The 19,769-nt window shown below is 44.6% G+C and overlaps 1 protein-coding gene across 1 annotated transcript; it reads right to left on the bottom strand.

The window, feature by feature from the left end:
* Positions 1 to 1,123: 1,123 nt before the first annotated feature.
* NR2C2AP (nuclear receptor 2C2 associated protein) lies at positions 1,124 to 16,212 on the bottom strand. Its single transcript, XM_056845381.1, has 5 exons — positions 16,150 to 16,212; positions 11,820 to 11,910; positions 5,677 to 5,782; positions 2,847 to 2,914; positions 1,124 to 1,250 (listed from the first exon to the last, which is right to left on the bottom strand). The coding sequence occupies exons 1-5, from the start codon at positions 16,188 to 16,190 to the stop codon at positions 1,134 to 1,136; spliced, it is 423 nt and encodes a 140-aa protein (XP_056701359.1). The 5' UTR covers positions 16,191 to 16,212; the 3' UTR covers positions 1,124 to 1,133.
* Between the last annotated feature and the right edge of the window lie 3,557 nt (positions 16,213 to 19,769).

Below are 19,769 nucleotides of genomic sequence, written 5' to 3'. Positions count from 1 at the left end.
TGGGTGAGGGCAGAGGGCTAATAAAGCAATTTGTGGATTTTATTTGTGGAGTTGATTGGACAAAATTGTTAGGCAATTATTTGGCACTGTTTTCTCCTCTGTGTCTAACCAAATTTGGAAATGTACTATACATATATACCCGTTTCCCCCTTCATAACCAAAGCTAATGTGGCATAGTGGTTAAGAGCAGTGGACTCTGGAGAACCAGGTTTGATTCCCTTTCCTCCAGCTGAGCAGCAGACTCTAATCTGGTGAACCCGGTTTGATTCCCCACTCCTCCACATGAAGCCTGCTGGGTGACCTTGGGCTATTCAGAGTGTTCTCTGAACTCTCTCGGCCCCACCTACCTCACAAGGGATCTGTTTTGGGGAGGGGGAGGGAAGGCGATTGTAAGCCGGTTTGATTCTTCCTTATGTGGTAGAGAAAGTCGACATATAAAAACCAACTCTTCTTCCTCCTCCTCCACCACCTCTGGAGTTCCCATCCATGTATGTGGCTTCCCTCTTCTCCCTGCGGCGATGCCTTCTCTCTTCCCCATTAAGCTGTGGGGGTGGGGGGACGCCAACAATTTCTGAAGTTGTCAGATAGTTAAGTGTGCTGAAGAGGGCGGGGGGAATAAGGCACGCAAGCTGACCAAGAAGCGGAGGGAGAGCTGAGAAATTAAAAGGTAGAGAAAAGTGGGATATGAAAACCAACACTTCTTCAATTTGAGACCAATTTCTTTTTGTACTTTGGATTTTCCATAAACCCACTGATGGATCTTGCGCTTATTTATTTAGTGTTTTGAAGCCCTCTGGTATGCCGCTGTATTAGGGAGCAGTCCATTTGCCAAACTTGATCCAGCGAAGGCAATCATTCTTCCTGCCAAGAAAACGTAGCTGCTTTTATTTAACTGGAAGTTATCTTACTCTTCGAAAGAGAAGCAGTCCGCTTTCCTTCAAAATCCTCAACTAAAAGGACGAAGGAAAAGAAAGAGTTTCCGGGCCGCTTCAAAACCACACCGCCTCTCTTAAGGAGACGTTTTTCTGAAGAGTCCACAAGTAGGTAATTTCCCCCCAAGGAGCACGGAACCACTTCAAGTTCTCTGCTGAAGGAAGGGAAACAAAGGAATCCGTCGCTAGCTTCTTTCTGCATTAAAGCTTTCCCCCGAGAACATCCAGGCGGTAGATGACGATTCGTCCAAAGAAATCTGTGCTGTCCTCAAAGGTGATTTTCAGTTTATCCAAAAGCGCCTCGGAGAGAAAAAAGCTGTGCATAGAGTAATTAAGGAGGGGAAAAAATGATAGCCAGCGTGGAAGAATCCCCAGTCATAAAGAGCCAGGCTGGTGTAGTGGTTAAGAGCGGTGACTTGGAGCGGTGGGCTCCAATCTAGAGAACTGGGTTTGATTCCCCACTCCTCCACATGAGTGGTGGTGGCTAATCTGGTAAACTGGATTTGATTCCCCATTCCTACACATGAAGCCAGCTGGGTGACCTTGGGCTAGTCACACTCTCTCAGTCCCACCTACCACACAGGGTGTCTGTTGTGGGGAAGGGAAGGTGATTGTAAGCCGGTCTGATTCTCCCTTAAGTGGTAGAGAAAGTCGGCATATAAAAACCATTTCTTCATAATAGCACCGGTGGCCAATCTGGTTTCTGCAAATGGGAAACCAAACTGATTGTACCACTCCTCCGGTCAGACTTGCCAACTCTGGTTTGGGAAATTCCTAGAGATTTTGGGGTGGGGTGGCACCTCAGCAGGGCAGGATGCCATAGACCATTTATGCATGGCTGTTTCCTCGCAGTCACCTTGCCGACTACTTCGGTGCTTTGCTACAGTTACACGTGCATTTTCTGACTGTCAGAGGTCGCCTTGCTCTCCCCGCGCATTTTGTTTTCTGGATTCGAGTTTCGCCAGCATCCAGAAAAGGCAGGGAAAAGGCACATAAATGCCCCGGGAGAGCCAGGCGACCTCTGACGGTTGGAAAATGCAAGCATAATGAAAGCAAACCCCCGAAGTAGTTGGCAGGGTGGCCGCAAAGAAACAGTCATGCATAAACGGCCATAGAGTCCACCCTCAGCAAGCTGCCATTTTGCCTGGCAGAACTGATCTCAGGAGTTGGGAGTAGTATTGCCAGGAAATCTCCAGGCCCCAGCTGGAGGTTGGCAACTTTACATCCAGTGCATCTACAATGTATTGCATTTGGGATGGGGAAGCTTCTGCTGGCATCAAGCTGAGATACTGTGATTTCTTGAAAGATCTACAAACTATTCCAAACACCAGGAATGACTGCAATCTGCTTTTTGGAGGGAAGGGGGTTTGTCTGTTTGGATGGGATGAACCTCTGCCATAGTACCTCTGTGGAGGCAGGGTAAGATAAAATAGGCAATAAATAAAGGCCTCTTAATCAGAGGTTCCCAAACTGTGCTCCGCGAAAGATCTCCTAGCGCTCCGTGAAGAGACTGGAAAGAAAACTACTACTGTCATTTGGTTTAGTACATGGGTGCTAGGTGAAAATTAGTGCTCCCTGACAAATTTCTCTCCTGAAAAGTGCTCCCTGACTGGGAACCTCTGCTCTAAATAGTTAAACTTTCTCTTGCAGGGAAAGCTCTCCTAAATCTTGGACAGGGCAGCTTTTTCAACTCTACAGAATGTTTTCTTGAGATGGAACAACCAGGTTTCGGGGCAAGAGGGAGATTCCACTTATTTCCTGCCTCCCTCAAGTGATTACAAAGTAATATGTGAATTGCTTCTTAGAGCACAAGCTGTTAAGGACTCTTGGGTTTTGCTGCTGTAACCTGTTTTCCCCGGAGAGCAGAGCTTCCAGAATCTTCTAGCCCCAGCGAGTTAAAAAGAAAAAGGATATTTGGAGAGAGTTTGTATCTTCTGGGTATACTTCAGTGATCTGGGAAAGTTCTTCTCCTTGGCGGCAGCCTGAAGAAATTAGAAAGAGGTGTCAGTAGGGTGTGGCCAGATGAAGACTTGCCTACAGCAGTGGCTTAGCCTGTGGTACGGGCACCATCACATGAAGCTGCTTTATACTGAATCAGCCCCTTGGTCCATCAAAGTCAGTATTGTCTACTCCACTGGTTCCCAACCGGGGGTCCACGGACCCCCAGGGGTCCGCGAGAACTAAATTAAGGTTCGCGAAACAAAGTTATAAACCCATAATAAATTAATATTTTCAATTAAAAGTTCTCTATTATAAAAATATATATTCAAATATTATTCTAAGTTTAATGTTTAACTAACAGTTATGATTAAAGTTTATTTTCAAATTCTCTGAATTTTTATTTTGAACCTTGGGGTCCCTGCACCGAACAAAAAAGTCCTAGTGGTCCCTTGTCAAAAAAAGGTTGGGAATCACTGGTCTACTCAGACCGGCAGCGGCTCTCCAGGGTCTCAGGCAGGGGTCTTTCACATCACCTACTTGCCCGATCCCTTTAACTGGAGATGCCGGGGATTGAACCTGGGACCTTCTGCATGCCAAGCAGATGCTCTACCACTAAGCCACAGCCCCTCCCCTATCCATGCCCCCACCCCAAGACAAACTTTTAACGGGGTAGCTGAGATAGTCTGTCGTAGCCAAACAGAATAAAACCCAGCGACACCTACAAGATGAACAACATCTATGTCATTATCAGAGTTTGTGGATCACGGCCTACTTTGTCAGATATATGAAGGAAAATTGTACAGGGAAATGTTATGGGGACGAGGAACTGAGGCTTGGTATGAATTCCAGCATGAGTCTTTTAAACGTAAATTCTTAACGTAAGGAGAAAAGGGAAAAGTTGACATAGAAAGAGTCGGTGTGAGTCCTGTCAAAAATCAACAGAATTGGCAGTTACACATAGGTTGTTTATGCATGGGTACTTTCCCTCTCATTCACCCCCAGTCTGACTCAGTTGTTCCTTGGAGTTATGCATGAGTTTTCGGTCCATTAGAGATGACCTCACGGCCAGCCCTGGCAAATCCCAGGTCTTCCTGTTCCTGTACTAACCCGATCTGTACTTCAATCTCCCCTGAGATCAGCCCAGGTGAAATCTCCATGCATAAGTCAAAGCGTGTGACAGGGGAGCTGAAGGGAGCAAGTCATTTACAAAGCAGCGTTATCAGGGGGAAAACTCAAATGCTTCTTGATTTCTCTTTCTGAACAGACTCACACAAGAAAGGGTTTAAAAACAATGCTTGGGTTTCTCCCCCCTCCCCCTTTCTTTTAGAGTGCTTTGTTTTGTTTTTGAAAGGTGTGTAAAACGGCAAGTGGGTTTCCGCCGGGGGAAGAGGGGAAATGGATGTTTCTCTCACAGAAAGCACAACAGCCAATTACAAAGCAGCGTTTCAATAGGCAGGGACTCAAATGCTTCCTGATTTGAGCTTGGTGACTTTGTTGGTGCATAGCAATTTTTGGATTTGCAACAGAAAAGTGTGAGTCGAGGGAGCCTCGAACCCCAGGTAAAACTCCCAGGCAGAAATGACCATACCGGATGGTGAGGGTGGGCAGAGTTGTAGACAAATAAGCAGACAGCTTAAGTGAAAATGAACTGATGCTGTGACCAGACTGTAATCTGATAAAACACAGTAAGATAACATCATCGAACACAAGAGGGAACATGGAAGAGTTTTCTCCGAAATTTGTGACCACGTTGTGAAAAGGTTTAATACAGTCCTGTTAGAACAGCCGCCTCTTTTGGCAGAGTAAATTGTCGTAGTGGAAGCTTGGACTTTCTTGAGAGTAAAAGAACAGCCAGCCGGATCAGGTTGCCAGGTCCCCCTGGCCACCAGAATGGAATTTGGGGGGGGGGGGGTAGGGTTGCCAGATCCAGGTTCAGAAACTTTGGGGATGGAGCCTGGGGAAGACAGGGACCTCAGTGGGGTACAACGCCATAGAGCCCGCCCTCCAGATCATCCATTTCCTCTAGGGAAACTGATCTCTGTAGTCTGGAGATGAGCTATAATTCTGAGGGATCCCCAGGTCCCACCTGGAGGTTGGGATCCCTGTGGCTGGATCAGACCAAGAGTCTAACCCAACATTCTGTTTCTAGCTGTTCACGTGGAGCATAGTTCAATTGTGGAACTCCCTGCCCCAGGATGTGGTGATGGCTACCAACTTGGAAGGCTTTAACAGGGGAGTGAACATGGAGGAGTGGGCTATCCATGGCTACTAGTCAAAATGAATACCAGTCATGATGCGTACCTACTCTCTCCAGGATCAGAGGAGCAGGCCTATTATATTAGGTGCTGTGGAACACAGGCAGGACAATGCTGCTGCAGCCGTCTTGTTTGTGGGCTTCCTAGAGGCACCTGGTTGGCCTCTGTGTGAACAGACTGCTGGATTTGATGGGCCTTGGTCTGATCCAGCAGGGCCTTCCTTATGTTCTTATGAGCTACCCAGTTCTTTGCTTCCCAGCATCTAGTACTTAGAGGGACTGTTCCTAGACGTGGAGGATTAAAAACCTATACAGTGGGATTCAGCTGGGATATCTGATGTCACCAGGAAAACGAATAAAGCTCTTGACCCCCTTGCGCTTAATTACAGAAACCCCCAGACCCAGATGTATACAACCTGTTGTGTTCACCAGGTATTTAAAGTTGCAGTTCTAGACCACAATATCTGTGTCATCTGCCTGAAAGATAAGCAATGCAGGTTTAAGGGTCCCCAGCTCCTCGTATTGTGTCAATTAACTTTCAAGCCTTACCATGCAATGTGCATTTCCGACTCGCAAATCCCCCCTGGAACTGTATTTGAATTTGGGAGACCTTGACCGTGTGTGGAAACTCCAATGTCAGCCACTGGGTGGAGCCCTAACACCAAGAAAAAAATGTGGAAGAAATTCTGATTAAAAGAGGATTTTGTGGAGCAATAGGGAATGGCCCAAAACTTTTCAGGCACTGGAAGAGTATCAAATGGGAACCCAAGGACATCTGCTTGCCAATAAAAGCAAGAAAAAAGTTCAGTTTCTTTTGCAACCGGTTGCCAACTTCAGGTTGGGAAATATCAGGAGATATGGAGGGATGGAGCCCGAGGACAGCAGGGTTTGGGGAGAGGAGGACTTCAATGGGGTATAAAGCCATAAAGTCCACCAGCCAAAGTGGCCATTTTCTCCAGGTGAACTGATTTCTGTCCCCTGGAGATGAACTGTAATAGCGGGAGATCTCCAGGCGCTACGTGGAGGTTGGCAACCCTACCAGTGCTCAAGGCAATAAGTAACTGGACTGGATTCCAAAAAATCATTGCCGAATGGCACCAAGGGATTGATAAGAAGAGAGGAAGTTGGTGATATCACAGGTGGTAGCCAATAGGCCAGTGGTGGCGAACCTATGGCACGCGTGCCAGAGGGGGCACTCAGAGCCCTCTCTGTGGGCACGTGCGCCGTCGCCCCAGCACAGAGTTCGCCAGAGTTCATTACTAGAAAGCCAGAGGGACGCGGGGCTGGGCTGCTCCCCTCTCCACGCGCGCCTGAGGGCATTGCTCACATCACCTGCCCCTCTGCCCAGCAGCTCAATGGGAGCGCTTCCATGTCACATGCGGCAGGGCGGCTCACCTTCTGTTCTTCCTCCTCCTCTTTAGCAAAAAGAGCCAAAATAGAAGAGTCTGACCAGAAAGAACAGCAAAATTGCCACAGGCCGTTCACAGAAAACCTCAGTAAGTATAGTAGCAAGACAGCAAGATATCCACCCTTCTGTTTTCACCTTAGTCCTGCATACTGCACCAACTTTGCTTTGGATGATTTGCTTTGAGTCAAAGGTTAGACAAATGATCAGCATGCACACAACGGCAAAAATCACATTAATTGTTCAAAAGCATGCCAAATGCAAATTTTTACGTTTCAATAAAAAGTTGTTTGTATCATTGAAAGCTCTGTTATTGTGTTTTTCTTTTAAGACAAAAGATGTTAATGTATGAGTTGTTTTTTCTAAACTAAAACCTCAGTATTCAGGTTAAATTGCCGTGTTGGCACTAAGAATTAAGAAAAAAAAATGTGTTTTGCGTAGAAAAGGAACAAAAATTGGCAAGACAAAAATTCTAGTATTCTTAAGCAAATTTTGTTAATCTTTAAGGTACCATGGATTAATAAAAGTCTTGCTACAGTTCTTGTGTGATATGAATTTTAGGAAAGTTATCTATCCCTTAGTCTCTTTTAACCTGCTTATTTTGCATTATAGTTTAAGTATAAAGTTATGCAATTTTATTTACTTTTGGTGTGTATTACTGCGCAGTAATGTCTATTGCTTCATTTTTGCATATATTGAAAATTATTGATTGCATTTTTAGAAATTATATTGAAAGTGGCTCTTGCCGCCTTTTCTTCCTTAAGGAAATCAAAAGGGGCGGGGGAGAGACCACTAAGCTGCGCTCTCCACCCCCTTGCCTATATTCTGATAAAAATCAAAGGGTACAGTATATAGATATGATGTCTAGAGAAGTAGGTATTTGAGAAAGTAAAAATTGTAGGAATGGCGTTTTGCCTGAGACTGTAGCTCAGAAGCCACAGAATGGGATTTTTTAATAGGAACTTGGTGAAAGGTTTTTGAATTGTCTAGAAATAAGCAGATACAAATTAGGTAGGAGTGCATCCAGGCACTCGAACCCCTCCCATTTTTGTTTTCCCTCATGGATTTTATGTTTGTGTTAGGCGTACAGCCACATGGGCTCTCTAGGCCCTGATGGTCTCATGAATCTTCCTCTCTCATCTGGGAAGCGCTGATCCTCCCAGGGGCAAGCTTTCTTCCTTTTTGAGTGAATCAATGTTATGTTACACTTATATGGAAACACACAGTTTATTTCATAAGTACCATAATCAAATAGTTCTTGCTTTTATGATTTTGTTTTGAAAATTAATTGGCACTCAGTATGCATTTTGAATTGTCAAGAATTGAGAGGCAGGGAATAGCCTCTGAGCTTCTGTCCTGTCCCCAATCTTCTGTCCTGTTTTGTTTTTGTGTGTTTGCTTCCACAGCAAGCTCCAACAGTCTTTTGTTTGTGCCGTTCACTGTCCTCAACGGCGCTCTGCACATGCACAGAGATACAGTCCCTTTGCACTCCTTTTTGTTGCTCTCACCCCCATTCCTTCTTATAGGAACCTTTCACACTTGTTTGCAAATTACACACGACGCCAAAGGAAAAGCTTTATTTTGGAAATTTTGGTTTTAATTTGGAAAGGTGTCAAATTGGATTTTGTTTTACTACCACAATTGTGGCTGCCTTACCATATGGCATTCTGTACATGCTCATGGGCACCATGCCTCTTTGTCATGTTCAGCCAACAGGCAACACAAGTTTTGTAAAGTCTGTCTTTTTCTATTTTTGGAAAGCTATTGTTAAGTTTGTACACTCTACCCTTCTTGGTAAGTATTTTTACTTGTTTTAAGTGTTTTTTTTAACCATAGGCTCTTTGTTTATTTTTTGTTTCCTTTCCCTTTTGATAATTCACAGTGGGTAGCCGTGTTAGTCTGTCTGTATCTATATTCTAGCTGTATCTGAAGAAGTGAGCTGTGGCTCACGAAAGCTCATACCCTGCCAGAAAATATTTTTGTTAGTCTTTAAGGTGCTACTGGACTCTTTCCCTTTCCCTTTTGAGAACACCTTTGTTTTAACTTCACGTATGCTGGGGTTCCCCTAAAGGACCCCCCAGTAATCTTGCTTTCTCTCCTCTAGGAGTGTGAGAGAGAGACACCTTTTTCAATTTGTTTTATAAATATGTATATTGCCTTGATTAGTTATGTCTACCTGCTCTAGGATGCCTAGTTCTGTAGCCTATCCAGCCAACTGGTTTTTATCATTTAGACTTCTGCCTGGTTCTTAGCGACCGAAATGTACCTCTCATTCTTTAGGAAGCAAGGAAGGGAGAAAAGTAAAAGTTTTGATCAGGCTTCAGTTAATGGTGCTATGCATGCCCTGGCATGCCCTGCCAGCCCCTTCTGGCTAGCTTTCTCCCTGCAAGGTCCTTTCTACTTGAAGGGCTGACTGCGTTCAGCTCTCTCCACCTAAATGATTTTATTTTCTGCCATGCCTCAAGGCACTGCACTCATCGAGTGCCCCCTCTAGCCACTAATGTGTCTAAGTTCTATCTCTAAGCATGCAGGTGTCTGCTCTCGGACCACTGCAACTACTGGTGGACCTCCCTGCTGCAGGCTTCCCTGTGGTTCCTCTATGCCATCTCCACACAGGAGACTTCTGGTCTGCAGCAACGACAGTTTAACTGTCTCCCTGCTGGTCTCCACCCTCCAAGTCACCTGGCAGGGGGAGAGCAACTGAAAAGAAGGAACCCTCCACTAGTTTCCCTTATAAAAACTGAATCTCAAGGGTTTATTTTATCTCCCTTTGCTTAAGTGCTTGACTATTTTGTGTTTTATTGTTAATCCTGCATATTTTAATCTTTATGTTTTCATTCTGTACAAAGTTTCTCACCTCATCCCACTTCTGACACCAGCTACTCCCGCCAAGGAAGGGAGGTGATCTTCCATATACTTTCATTATGTAATAAAACTACAAGGGACTGCCCCTTAAGCCACTGATAATGCCCCTGCACTGATGATGCATCTGTATTCCAAGAATTTCAAATGTTTTGTATACAATGAGATGTCAAGCTATGCCATGGAATTACATACAATTCTACTGCCCAGACTATTGTAAAAACAGTTCTGCAAAAACCATTAAAAAGGATGAAATGTGAGCCCCTACATCAGAAGTGAATACAATTACAACTTAACATAATTTTATTTATTCTTAATCATTTAACTGTTAATTTTGAGAATTTTTGCTCAGCTCACTGCTAATTCAATGACAATTTTGTGTATTATGTTAATAATAGAAAGTCAAAGAGTTCAAGCTGTCAGGTTTGCTGATCACCCACAATTTAATATCTGGGAACTTTTATCTAATGTATATAATGTATCACATTTTTGCTTGTTTGAAGATAATGATTTACACATGCTTTTTGAGCACCTGCTTTATTCCTGTATGTAAGCATCCTGGAAACATTGATAATGATACAGGCCTAAGTAGATTTTTAAATGAATCTGATATTCAATATTCTACCCTAGCTCATTGGGAAATACCTACTTATAAACTCCTTTTGCCTCACATGAAAACATTTCCTGTGTTCACATGGTAAATTGTACCTCCTCTAAGATTTCTGGAGGGAGTGTCCATCTTAAGCAAGCTTTATGGAACTATTCTAAACCTCAAAATGTATCTTGTATCAATGTATCAAAATTATGTATCAAAATTATGCCTATATTTCTTTGCCATCTGGATGGATTTTTTACATGTGGACAGTGAACCTTTAATTATGTTCCTGCCAATTTGTCAGCAGTACAATGTTGTCTTAGCCGATTCTCCATTTTACTTCCTAATTTTAGTATTCAAAAGACAAAACGAGAATCACAAATATTAGATGCGCAATGTGACTCTAATGTTCATCTTTTGTGTCAAACTGAGTATGTGTTGCTTTAATCTCACCGACAACAGCCAGTTAATTAAGACTCAGCTTACCCAGTTGCATATGTATAGCCTTTGTTTTTTATTTCTTTGCGTGACCTTCTGCTGTTTTCTACAATGTATACCTGCTTTATTTCAGCAAGGCAAGGAGTTATTCTTTCCTGCCCCACAAGTTCTCTACCTGACCCGGGACAATCTTCCATATGCATATAAATTGCTCTCGCAATATAAAAAAGAAAAAGGTGGGATGTAGAGATTTTTGAAGCCAATTAATGGCGGCTGGGCACACCCTCGCCATTTTAATATTGGTTCCACAAAACCCTGAGTCTTGCCATATTGAAATATTGGTTACAACAAGCTCTAGGTCTCTGGAAAGCTCCCAGCCAAAGTCCACTTTCAAATACTGGTCACATAAGTCACATAGATCACGTAGTATTATTAATTATTGAGCGCTTGCTAAGCTAATCCTTTTATGTACTAGCTAATCCTTTTATGTACCAGAGGATGCCTTCCTGGAAATGTCTCTTTGTCTTGTTGATTCATTAACTTTGGTATCCATTGTCTAAATACCTAATAAACAGAGATCACTGGGGCAATTCAGATTGATCTCTGGAACTCAAGACACTATATGTGTTCTTCCCTCAAAGCACCGTGCATGCTTTCCCCAAGGCACTTTTGGGGTGCCTTCCCTTCATGAAACTTAGCAGAGAAGCATGGATGACTTTTAAAGTCCTTTTAAAGACCTTCCGTCTGACTTTTAAAGGCCTTGTGTGGTGGCGGTTCTAGTGACTGATGTGCCAAACATTCACCAGTCCACGCTTCTTTCTCATCCGTGCTGCTTTGACTAGAAAATCCCCTTGCGCCAGTGTTTGTCCCTGGTGCAAATGTGACCCGTTATTTTTGCGCCATTTCTCAGTCAGCTGTGCCAGACTTTCCCAGTTAAAACAACAAGTGTTCTTTAAGTGGCTTGTCAGGAATCAAGGAAGGTAGTCTCAGGCTGTGGTCTTTCACATCACCTACTTGCCTAGTCCCTTTAACTGGAGATGCCGGGGATTGAACCTGGGACCTTCTGCATGCCAAGCAGATGCTCAACCACTGAGCCACGGCCCCTCTCCACAGGCAGCTTTTCCTCAGTCGAAACTGAACCACGCAGAATTTCCCCCCCGAAGTGGTTCTTTCAAAACTTGCGCTGAGATGGAGAAAGGTTTGGTTTTATCTGAAGCAACAAGGGTGCTTTTCAAAGCCTCTGGTGTGAATCTTGCTTGGCCAAGAACTTACCCCCTCCCTGGCAATATGGGTTATAAAAACACAATGTTGTAAGATGTCTGAGTTAATGTATGTGAAGCAGTTCGAACACTCCAGAATTATATTCTGCCCTGGATAAGCGCTCCATCTCACCTGGTCAGAGTTCCAGCATGTTTCCTCGTTCCCATCGAACATGTGTTTCTTTCCAAACTGCTTCGCCTCTCGATTGAGGACTGAACTCACCCTGTGGACACACAGAGAGATTGGCTCAGCAACCGAGGTACTCCTGGGGGCACAAGAGAAGAGCACGGAGGGCTGACAGAGCCCTGAAGCTGGCAGAGGAATTCCAGGTGCGAATCCTTCCTCAGTCATGAAGGCTGAGGGGGCCAGTCACTTAACTCTTAGCCTAGCGTGATAAAATGGATGCAGAATATTGGAGAAATGATTCCAATGCAAATCTGGGAGAGGATGTGGAAGTCAGAAATTAAATTTTTCAAAGTCACAAGAAATACGAGAAAACTGGTACAAAATATTTTATCGCTGGCACTTTGCCCCAAAGGATCTGCAAAAGATGTACAAATCTAATCCAACCAACTGTTGGAAGTGATCAGAAGTAGAAGGAACTTATTTTCATCAATGGTGGACATTGTTTAAACAGAGTAAAAGATTATTTTGATGATTAAAGGTTAGACAGTATCTCAGAAGAATATATAGTTAGGGGAAAATAAGCTTGTTATTATGTTTTTGTGTGAGTATGTAGAATATAGCCCTGACCTGGATGGCCTAGGCTAGCCTGATCTCGTCAGATCTCAGAAGCTAAGAAGGGTCAGCCCTGGTTAGTATTTGGATGGGAGACCACCAAGGTTGCTATGCAGAGGAAGGCACTGGCAAACCACCTCTGTTAGTCTCTTGCCATGAAAACCCCAAAAGGGGTCGCCATAAGTCGGCTGCGACTTGACTGCACTTTACACACACACACACACATAGAATATATAAGATGGTATTGAGTAAAGATTAGCAGATATAGATGGTGGGTTGCACGGGACATAAAAAGTGATATAAAAATGATGTACCTTCCCCCATTACCCTTTCTCCCTGTTTCTTTTTCTGTACCCCATGATAAAAAATAATAATAATTAAAAAAAAAAACTCTCAGCTTAGCCTGCCTTGCAGGGCTGTTGTGAGGACCAAATGGGGGAGGGACTCAGAGCCTCGGAGGAAAGGCAGGACACTATTGATGGGGAAAGGATTTAAAATACAATTGTAAAAATTTTTAAGAAAGAAGAAGCGGGAGCTGTCCAATCTCGACACTGGAAATCCACCCCAAGAATTACAACTGATATGCAGAAAGAGCATTTGGGGAAATGTAGCTTGGTTGGATACATTAATGCATCAAATTATGTGCGCAAAAAATCAAGTGAGCGAGAATGCCTTGTACACTGTTCGGAATCCATTTCTATCTTTTGCCAGTCTACACTCAAGAGCTTTTCTTTCTCCATCTAGAAGAAGAAGAGTTGGTTTTTATACCCCGCTTTTCTCTACTTTTAAGGAATCTCAAAGCAGCTCCACCCCCAAAACCTCCTGCCAGTGGTGAAGAGGGACCTGGCAACCCTACTGCCCCTGCGTAGCGACCCTGGTCTTCCTTGGCGGTCTCCCACCCAAGGGCTCACCAGAGCTGAGCCTGCTTAACCCCCAAACTCAGATGAGCTTGGGCTAAGCCAGGCTGCTGCAAAAGAAATTAAACTCTCTTTTTTTCCTGCTGTTTTCCCGGCTTGTTTCTAGCCTCAGGCCTGTTTTAGCAACACCAATTTAGATTGCTGCATATTGTTTTTATCCCCCCTCTGTGGGCTCCTGGCTTGTTTATTGCATTGTTTTCTAACTTTGTAATCCAACTTGTATTACATTGTTCAGCGTACACGGTCAAGTGTTTTACGGCCTTGCTCTCCAATCTTGCAATTTCTGCTTTTCTGTATTATCCTGTGTTTTACTGCAGCGTTCTCTCATCTTGTGAGCTGCACGTTATCATGCGGCATTGCTTTTTAGTTGCGATCTACCTTGATTCTCAGTGAGGAAGGGGAAAATAGAAAAGTAAGCACATATTTTAAGTACTGAAGAAGAAGAGTTGGTTTTTATATGCTGGTTTTCTCTACCTTTTAAGGAGAATCAAACCTGCTTACAATCTCCTTCCTCTCCCCACAACAGACACCCTGTGAGATAGGTGGGGCTGAGAGAGTTCGGAGAGAAATGTGAGTAGCCCACGGTCACCTGGCTGGCTTCATGTGTAGGTATGGGGGGAACCCACCCGGTTCACCAGATTAGAGTCCGCCGCTCATGTGGAGGAGCGGGGAATCAAACCCGCTTCTCCGGATTAGAGGCCACTGCTCTTTAACCACTGCACCACGCTGGCTCATGCTGATTTACTATTTATTTCACTCTTTGAGTTTCAGCAAGAAAGGCGGACTATAAATGAAGGCGTTAACTAAATTATAAAATAAACATTTATAGAATGCCTAAGGTTGTGAGGCTGTCGTATTTTGGTCACATTATGAGAAGACAAGAGTCGCTGGAAAAGACAATCATGCTAGGAAAAGTTGAGGGCAGCAGGAAAACCCAACAAGAGATGGATGGACTCAATAAAGGAAGCCACGGCCCTCAGTTTGCAAGACCTGAGCAAGGCTGTCAAAGATAGAACATTTTGGAGGACATTGATTCATAGGGTCTCCATGAGTCAGAAGCGACTTGTCGGCACTTCACACACACACACAAGGTTGTGATAGGCACTGCACACATGTAACAGAATGAAAAACATACCCCTGCTGATGATTTACAAACCTGCACAAATTCATAGTTTGAATTGACACTCACTTTGGGTGTGTGTGTATGTATTGTTGTTAGGCAAGGAAACCCACCAACATGTTCCCCTATTAAAAGGCACAGATAACTTTCATAAATAAATGTGACAAAATTCAGGTAGGCACATCCATTCATTAAGGGAGAAGTCTCAAAGCTACAGCATGGTAATACTTTAAGTGTGTGTAAAGTGCCGTCAAGTCGCAGCCGACTTATGGCGACCCCTTTTATGGTTTTCATGGCAAGAGACTAACAGAGGTGGTTTGTCGGTGCCTTCCTCTGCACAGCAGCCCTGGTATTCCTTGGTGGTCTCCCATCCAAATACTAACCAGGGCTGACCCTGCTTAGCTTCTGAGATCTGACGAGATCAGGCTAGCCTGGGCCATCCAGGTCAGGGCAATACTTTAATTAGGACTGCCTAAAAAGTTACAAAGAACTGAAAACGTGTGGCTTTTTAACAGAAAGATTTCCCCAATTGGGTATACATAGGCATTTCAAAGAAAAAAATGTTTGCGATCTAGTAACTGAAGAAACTGCTCTTCATGATACGGCATTTTAAAAAAAAATAATATTAAAATGATAAGATTCACCACAAAATTAAGGTATGACCCACAAAAAATTGTCCTTACAGCTATATGGACAAGAAATGTTAATTTTTGTAGAGAAATGACTCTTGATTATTGAAAAAAACACACACAGAACAATTAGGATCAATTACTTTACTCCTCACATATCTGAATCGATACCCATGAAGACTACGAACTGTATTTTTCCTTTATTTTATAACATATTTTACAAACAGAACAGTATTATTCTCTCAAAAGGATGAATTAGAACATTAGGACAAACAAAAAATAGAAATTGTCAAAAACAAAACAAGAAGCTCCTAAATTAAAACCTATGATACCTTAAATGCAATACTTCTAAATAAGATAGAATTATGCAGATGTCTGAATCACACAAATGGTTTCAAAATATTGTAAGCACCCACCCTACAGTGAAAGAGTAACTGTCTTCACGGTATAGGTATCCCTGATTTTGCCAATCTATTCACGCATCCTGGGGACCAAATCTTATTTCCAATATTCCGCGTAAGCGAGTCTAGCCCCCGTGATTAGATTTAAAAAAGTAGACTGAGGCTCCCACGGAAACGAAGCTGCATAATTAGCAAAAGTAATTCTGGAATCGTAGGAATTTCTCTACCCAGGCTGAAACTGATCGATTCAGGACTAATAAATGTACTGGCTTAATTTGCAAGACTGAAATAATGTACTACTCATGCACACTTTGTGTATGTGTGTGTGTGAAGTACCGTCCAGTCGCTTCTGACTTATGGCGACCCTATGAATTAACATCCTCCAAAATGTCCTATCTTTAACAGCCTTGCTCAGGTCTTGCAAACTGAGGACTGAGGCTCCCTTTATAGAGTCCATCCATTTCTTGTTGGGCCTTCCTCTTTTCCTGCTGCCTTCCACTTTTCCTAGCATTATTGTCTTTTCCAGTGACTCTTGTCTTCTCATAATGTGACCAAAGTACCACAGCCTCAGTTTAGTCATTTTATGCACTGATTGGGGCAGCTGTTTTTAAGAACAGGTTTCCAGTTTCCACCTTCGAAGACAGCCTGAACACTCACCTGCTCATAGTCTTGGGGCAAATCACGGAAGAGGCAGCCATTTGGGCACCTGGATCCCGGCGATCTGCCAGCACAACCCCACCAATGGCAACACAGTGAGAAGCAGCATAGAGCTGGAGCAGAGTTTGGATCACCACTGTGCTCGAGATTGCCTGGAACGGAAATCAAACCCTCTTTAGAGACAACTCCTCTTCATTTTGGATGCTGATGCACAGGAGACAGCCAGTGGAGGGAGGGGCAGAGTAGTTAGGCTGTGCAAGGAGGCCCGGTTCCAAACCCTGAAGCTGTCTAGGCCAGTGGCTCTCCCACCCAGACCTACCTCACAGGGTCGGTGTGAGGACGGAAGGGATAACGAAGGACGAGCAGAGTAAAAAGGAAGATCAGAAGTGAGTTGTCCTCCCCAAAGGTAACTGGAGAAGCGCTCCCAAAGGGTTTAGTGATACCATTTAGCAACCGACAACCTGAGAAAGCATTCAAGAGGAAAAGAATTAGCTTATACTGAGGTGGGGAGGAAAAACAAGGAGATGGCTTGAAAATTAATATTATTTTTTGTAAAGGTGGGGAGGATCAATTCTGAACCGGGACTGTCTTGGCTTTGAATTCCATGGGAAGAGAAAAATTAACGTTAGACCGTTTTGAACGGAATTTGAGTTTGGCTAGGGAGCTGCGTTAAAATCCGAACAGGTAACGCATTAACGAGGGGGAAAACAAACGAGAAAAATAAATTAGGAGGCTCAGTTAAGTGCTCCAAAGGCAGTTCTAAGCCCAGGCCCCTATCCTCCCGCAACAGGGGCAAAAGAACCCAGAGAAGCAGATTTCAAAGGAATTTATCACTGGGGGTGCAAAAAGACACATCTGTCCCACCGTGAGTCGGGGGGTACAAACAGCCAACCTCTTGCCTCTCTTAGCTAAAGGAAGGTTTCAGTATGATTTCCCCCCCTCATTTTTCCAAATTTAAGACTGCTAATGGATGCGGGGCGTGGGGGGGGGGGGGCGGGCGGTGACCAGAACTGTACACAGTATTCCAAGTGTGGTCTCACCATAGATTTGTACAATATCAGCAGTTTTATTCTCTATTCCTCGTCTAATTATGGCCAGCATGGAATTTGCTTGGTCTCCGGGCCCCTGATCGTCCTCGTCGCTCTCCTCTGCACCCACTCCGTTCTGCCCACATCCTTTTTGAAGTGGGGCCTCCAGAACTGCACACAATACTCCAGGTGCGGCCTGGCCAATACAGTGCACAGCGGGACTATGACGTCTTGTGATTTGGATGTGATGCCTCTGCTGATACACCCCAAGATCGCATTGGCCTTTTTTGCCACTGCGTCACACTGGCTGCTCATATTTAACTTACGGTCCATCCGTACCCCAATATCCTGTTCACATACGCTGCTACCCAGAAGCGTATCCCCCATCCAGTATTCATGTTCCTCATTTTTGGTCCCCAGATGTAGAACCCCAGATGCTTTTAATACGTAACTGCTGAATTTCACTACATGGCACTTCTGTAGTCTGTGTGGTGTAGGGGTTAAAGCAGCAGACTGGGGAGACCCGGGTTCAAATCCCTCCTCTGTTGTGAAACTTGCTCAGTCAGCTTAGCTTAGCAGCTGACCGCAGAGTAGCCTACCTTACAAAGCTGTTGCGAGGCTATTAGTCTGTCCTGTGCTCCTTGGACGACAGGCAGAATACAAATGCAACAGATAGATCTGTTCTCTACGCAATTTAGGATCGTCGGAAAGCAGCCTATAAAATGACTGCAAACGAGTCAGCGTGCAAAGAGGGAGGGAAGAGAAACAAATCACCCCACTTCGGCAGGAGATCAAACGCAAAAGACACGGGAGCAATTGCAGAAAGCATTCGTTTAAAACACCCGTGTGATTGCATACCCTCACGTGTCTTTCTCCTCCTCCCGGGAAGCAAACGGCAGAAACCCAGGGGAGAGGAGGAGTTTGCAATTGGCAACAGGGCTTCCTGCTTCCTGCAGTTGGTGGAGATTCTTAAAGAGACACTATCCAAAAACGTTTGCAAGCTAAATTCATTTCTTTTACAGAATCCCATCTGGAGCTATACTGTTTCTGGCCACCAGGTGGCGGAGGTGGAACGCACCTAAGACAAATAGAGCCACAAGGGCTTTTATGTTAGCGCATGCGTGCCTGTGACCCCCTCTTCTGTTCACTGATTGAAGCCTCATTGTGTAAGGGCAGTCGACCTTAACATAATTGAACACAAATGGCTGAACTTTTAGCTCTTATGAGAGATCCAAGGAAGACTGAAATCAGCCTAGCCTGGTAGCAAGATATTTTCTCTCCATGCTAGGGTTGCCAATTCGGTATTGGGCAATACCTGGAGATTTTGGAGGTGGAGCCTGGGGTGGACTGGGTTTGGGAAGGGGAGGGACCTCAGCAGGGGACGATGCCATAGAGTCCACCCTCCAAAGCTGCCATTTTCTCCAGGGGAACTGATATCTGTTGTCTGGAGATTTGGAATTCCAGGAGATCTCCAGGCCCTACCTGGAGCTTGGCAACCCTAACAATAGCCCTAAATATCGTGGAAAATCTCTCCCCCCCCCCGCCCTTCACACACACACACATACATAGAGACACCCTAAAATAAATAGAACTTTTGTGGCACGTTACAGATGAACAAGGTTTTAGCCAGTGGAAGCTTTTGTGGAATAGTTGGGAGCCAGTGTGGTGTAGTGGTTAAGAGCAGTGGTTTGGAGCGGTGGGCTCGGATCTGGAGAACCGGGTTCGATTCCACGCTCCTTCACATGAGCGGCGGAGGCTAATCTGGTGAACTGGATTTGTTTCCCCACTCCTACACACAAAGCCAGCTGGGTGACCTTGGGCTAGTCACAGCTCTCTCAGCCCCACCTACCTCCCAGGGTGTCTGTTGTGGGGAGGGGAAGGGAAGGTGATTGTAAGCCGGTTTGATTCCCCCTTAAGTGGTAGAGAAAGTCGGCATATAAAAACCAACTCTTCTTCTTCTTCTTCTTCCTCAGATGGTAGGAGTGGATTTTCATTCGGCAGATGCTTAATGTAGGAGGTACGAAGAAAGCATTGAAGCTCAGGTGGTAGACTTTATGGCATTATACCCCATGGAAGCCCCTCTCCTCAGCAAACCCTGCCCTCCTCAGGCTCCACCCCCCGAATCTCCAAGTGTTTCCCAACCCAGAGCTTGTTGAGGTGGAGTCAGAGCACAACCTAGCAGGTGAGGGGTGGGGCTTTACCAAATCCAGGTGGGGCAGAGTTCAGACTTCGGACTCTGATACAGATTTCTTCAATATGGTTTTATTGGTTGGGCCAAAACTGCGCTGGATGTTTGGATACTTGGTCTCGCTTTTTTGCCAGGGACTTAAATCGCTAATTGCTGCTTCTCAAATCAGCATTTTGTCATTCTTTGTTCTCTCTCTCCAGCAGCTCTGAAAAAGAGGAGGGTTGTTTTCTCGAGTCTTCGCCCCCTCCCGCCACGGTTAATATCCTGGTAATTGAAGGTTTGCCTTTTTGGTGAACACGGGGGTTCTTCTTGTTAACGTTTGGCTGTCCCTCACAAAGAGACGAAACTGTAAAACCGAGTGAATCCTGGAGATGGACAACTGCCCAACCAAACAGATGATGACA

The sequence above is a fragment of the Euleptes europaea genome, chromosome 2 (assembly GCF_029931775.1).
Source record: "Euleptes europaea isolate rEulEur1 chromosome 2, rEulEur1.hap1, whole genome shotgun sequence".
NCBI lineage: Eukaryota > Metazoa > Chordata > Lepidosauria > Squamata > Sphaerodactylidae > Euleptes > Euleptes europaea.
Note: the sequence above shows the minus strand (reverse complement) of the source record. Positions and strands in the feature narration are given on the sequence as shown.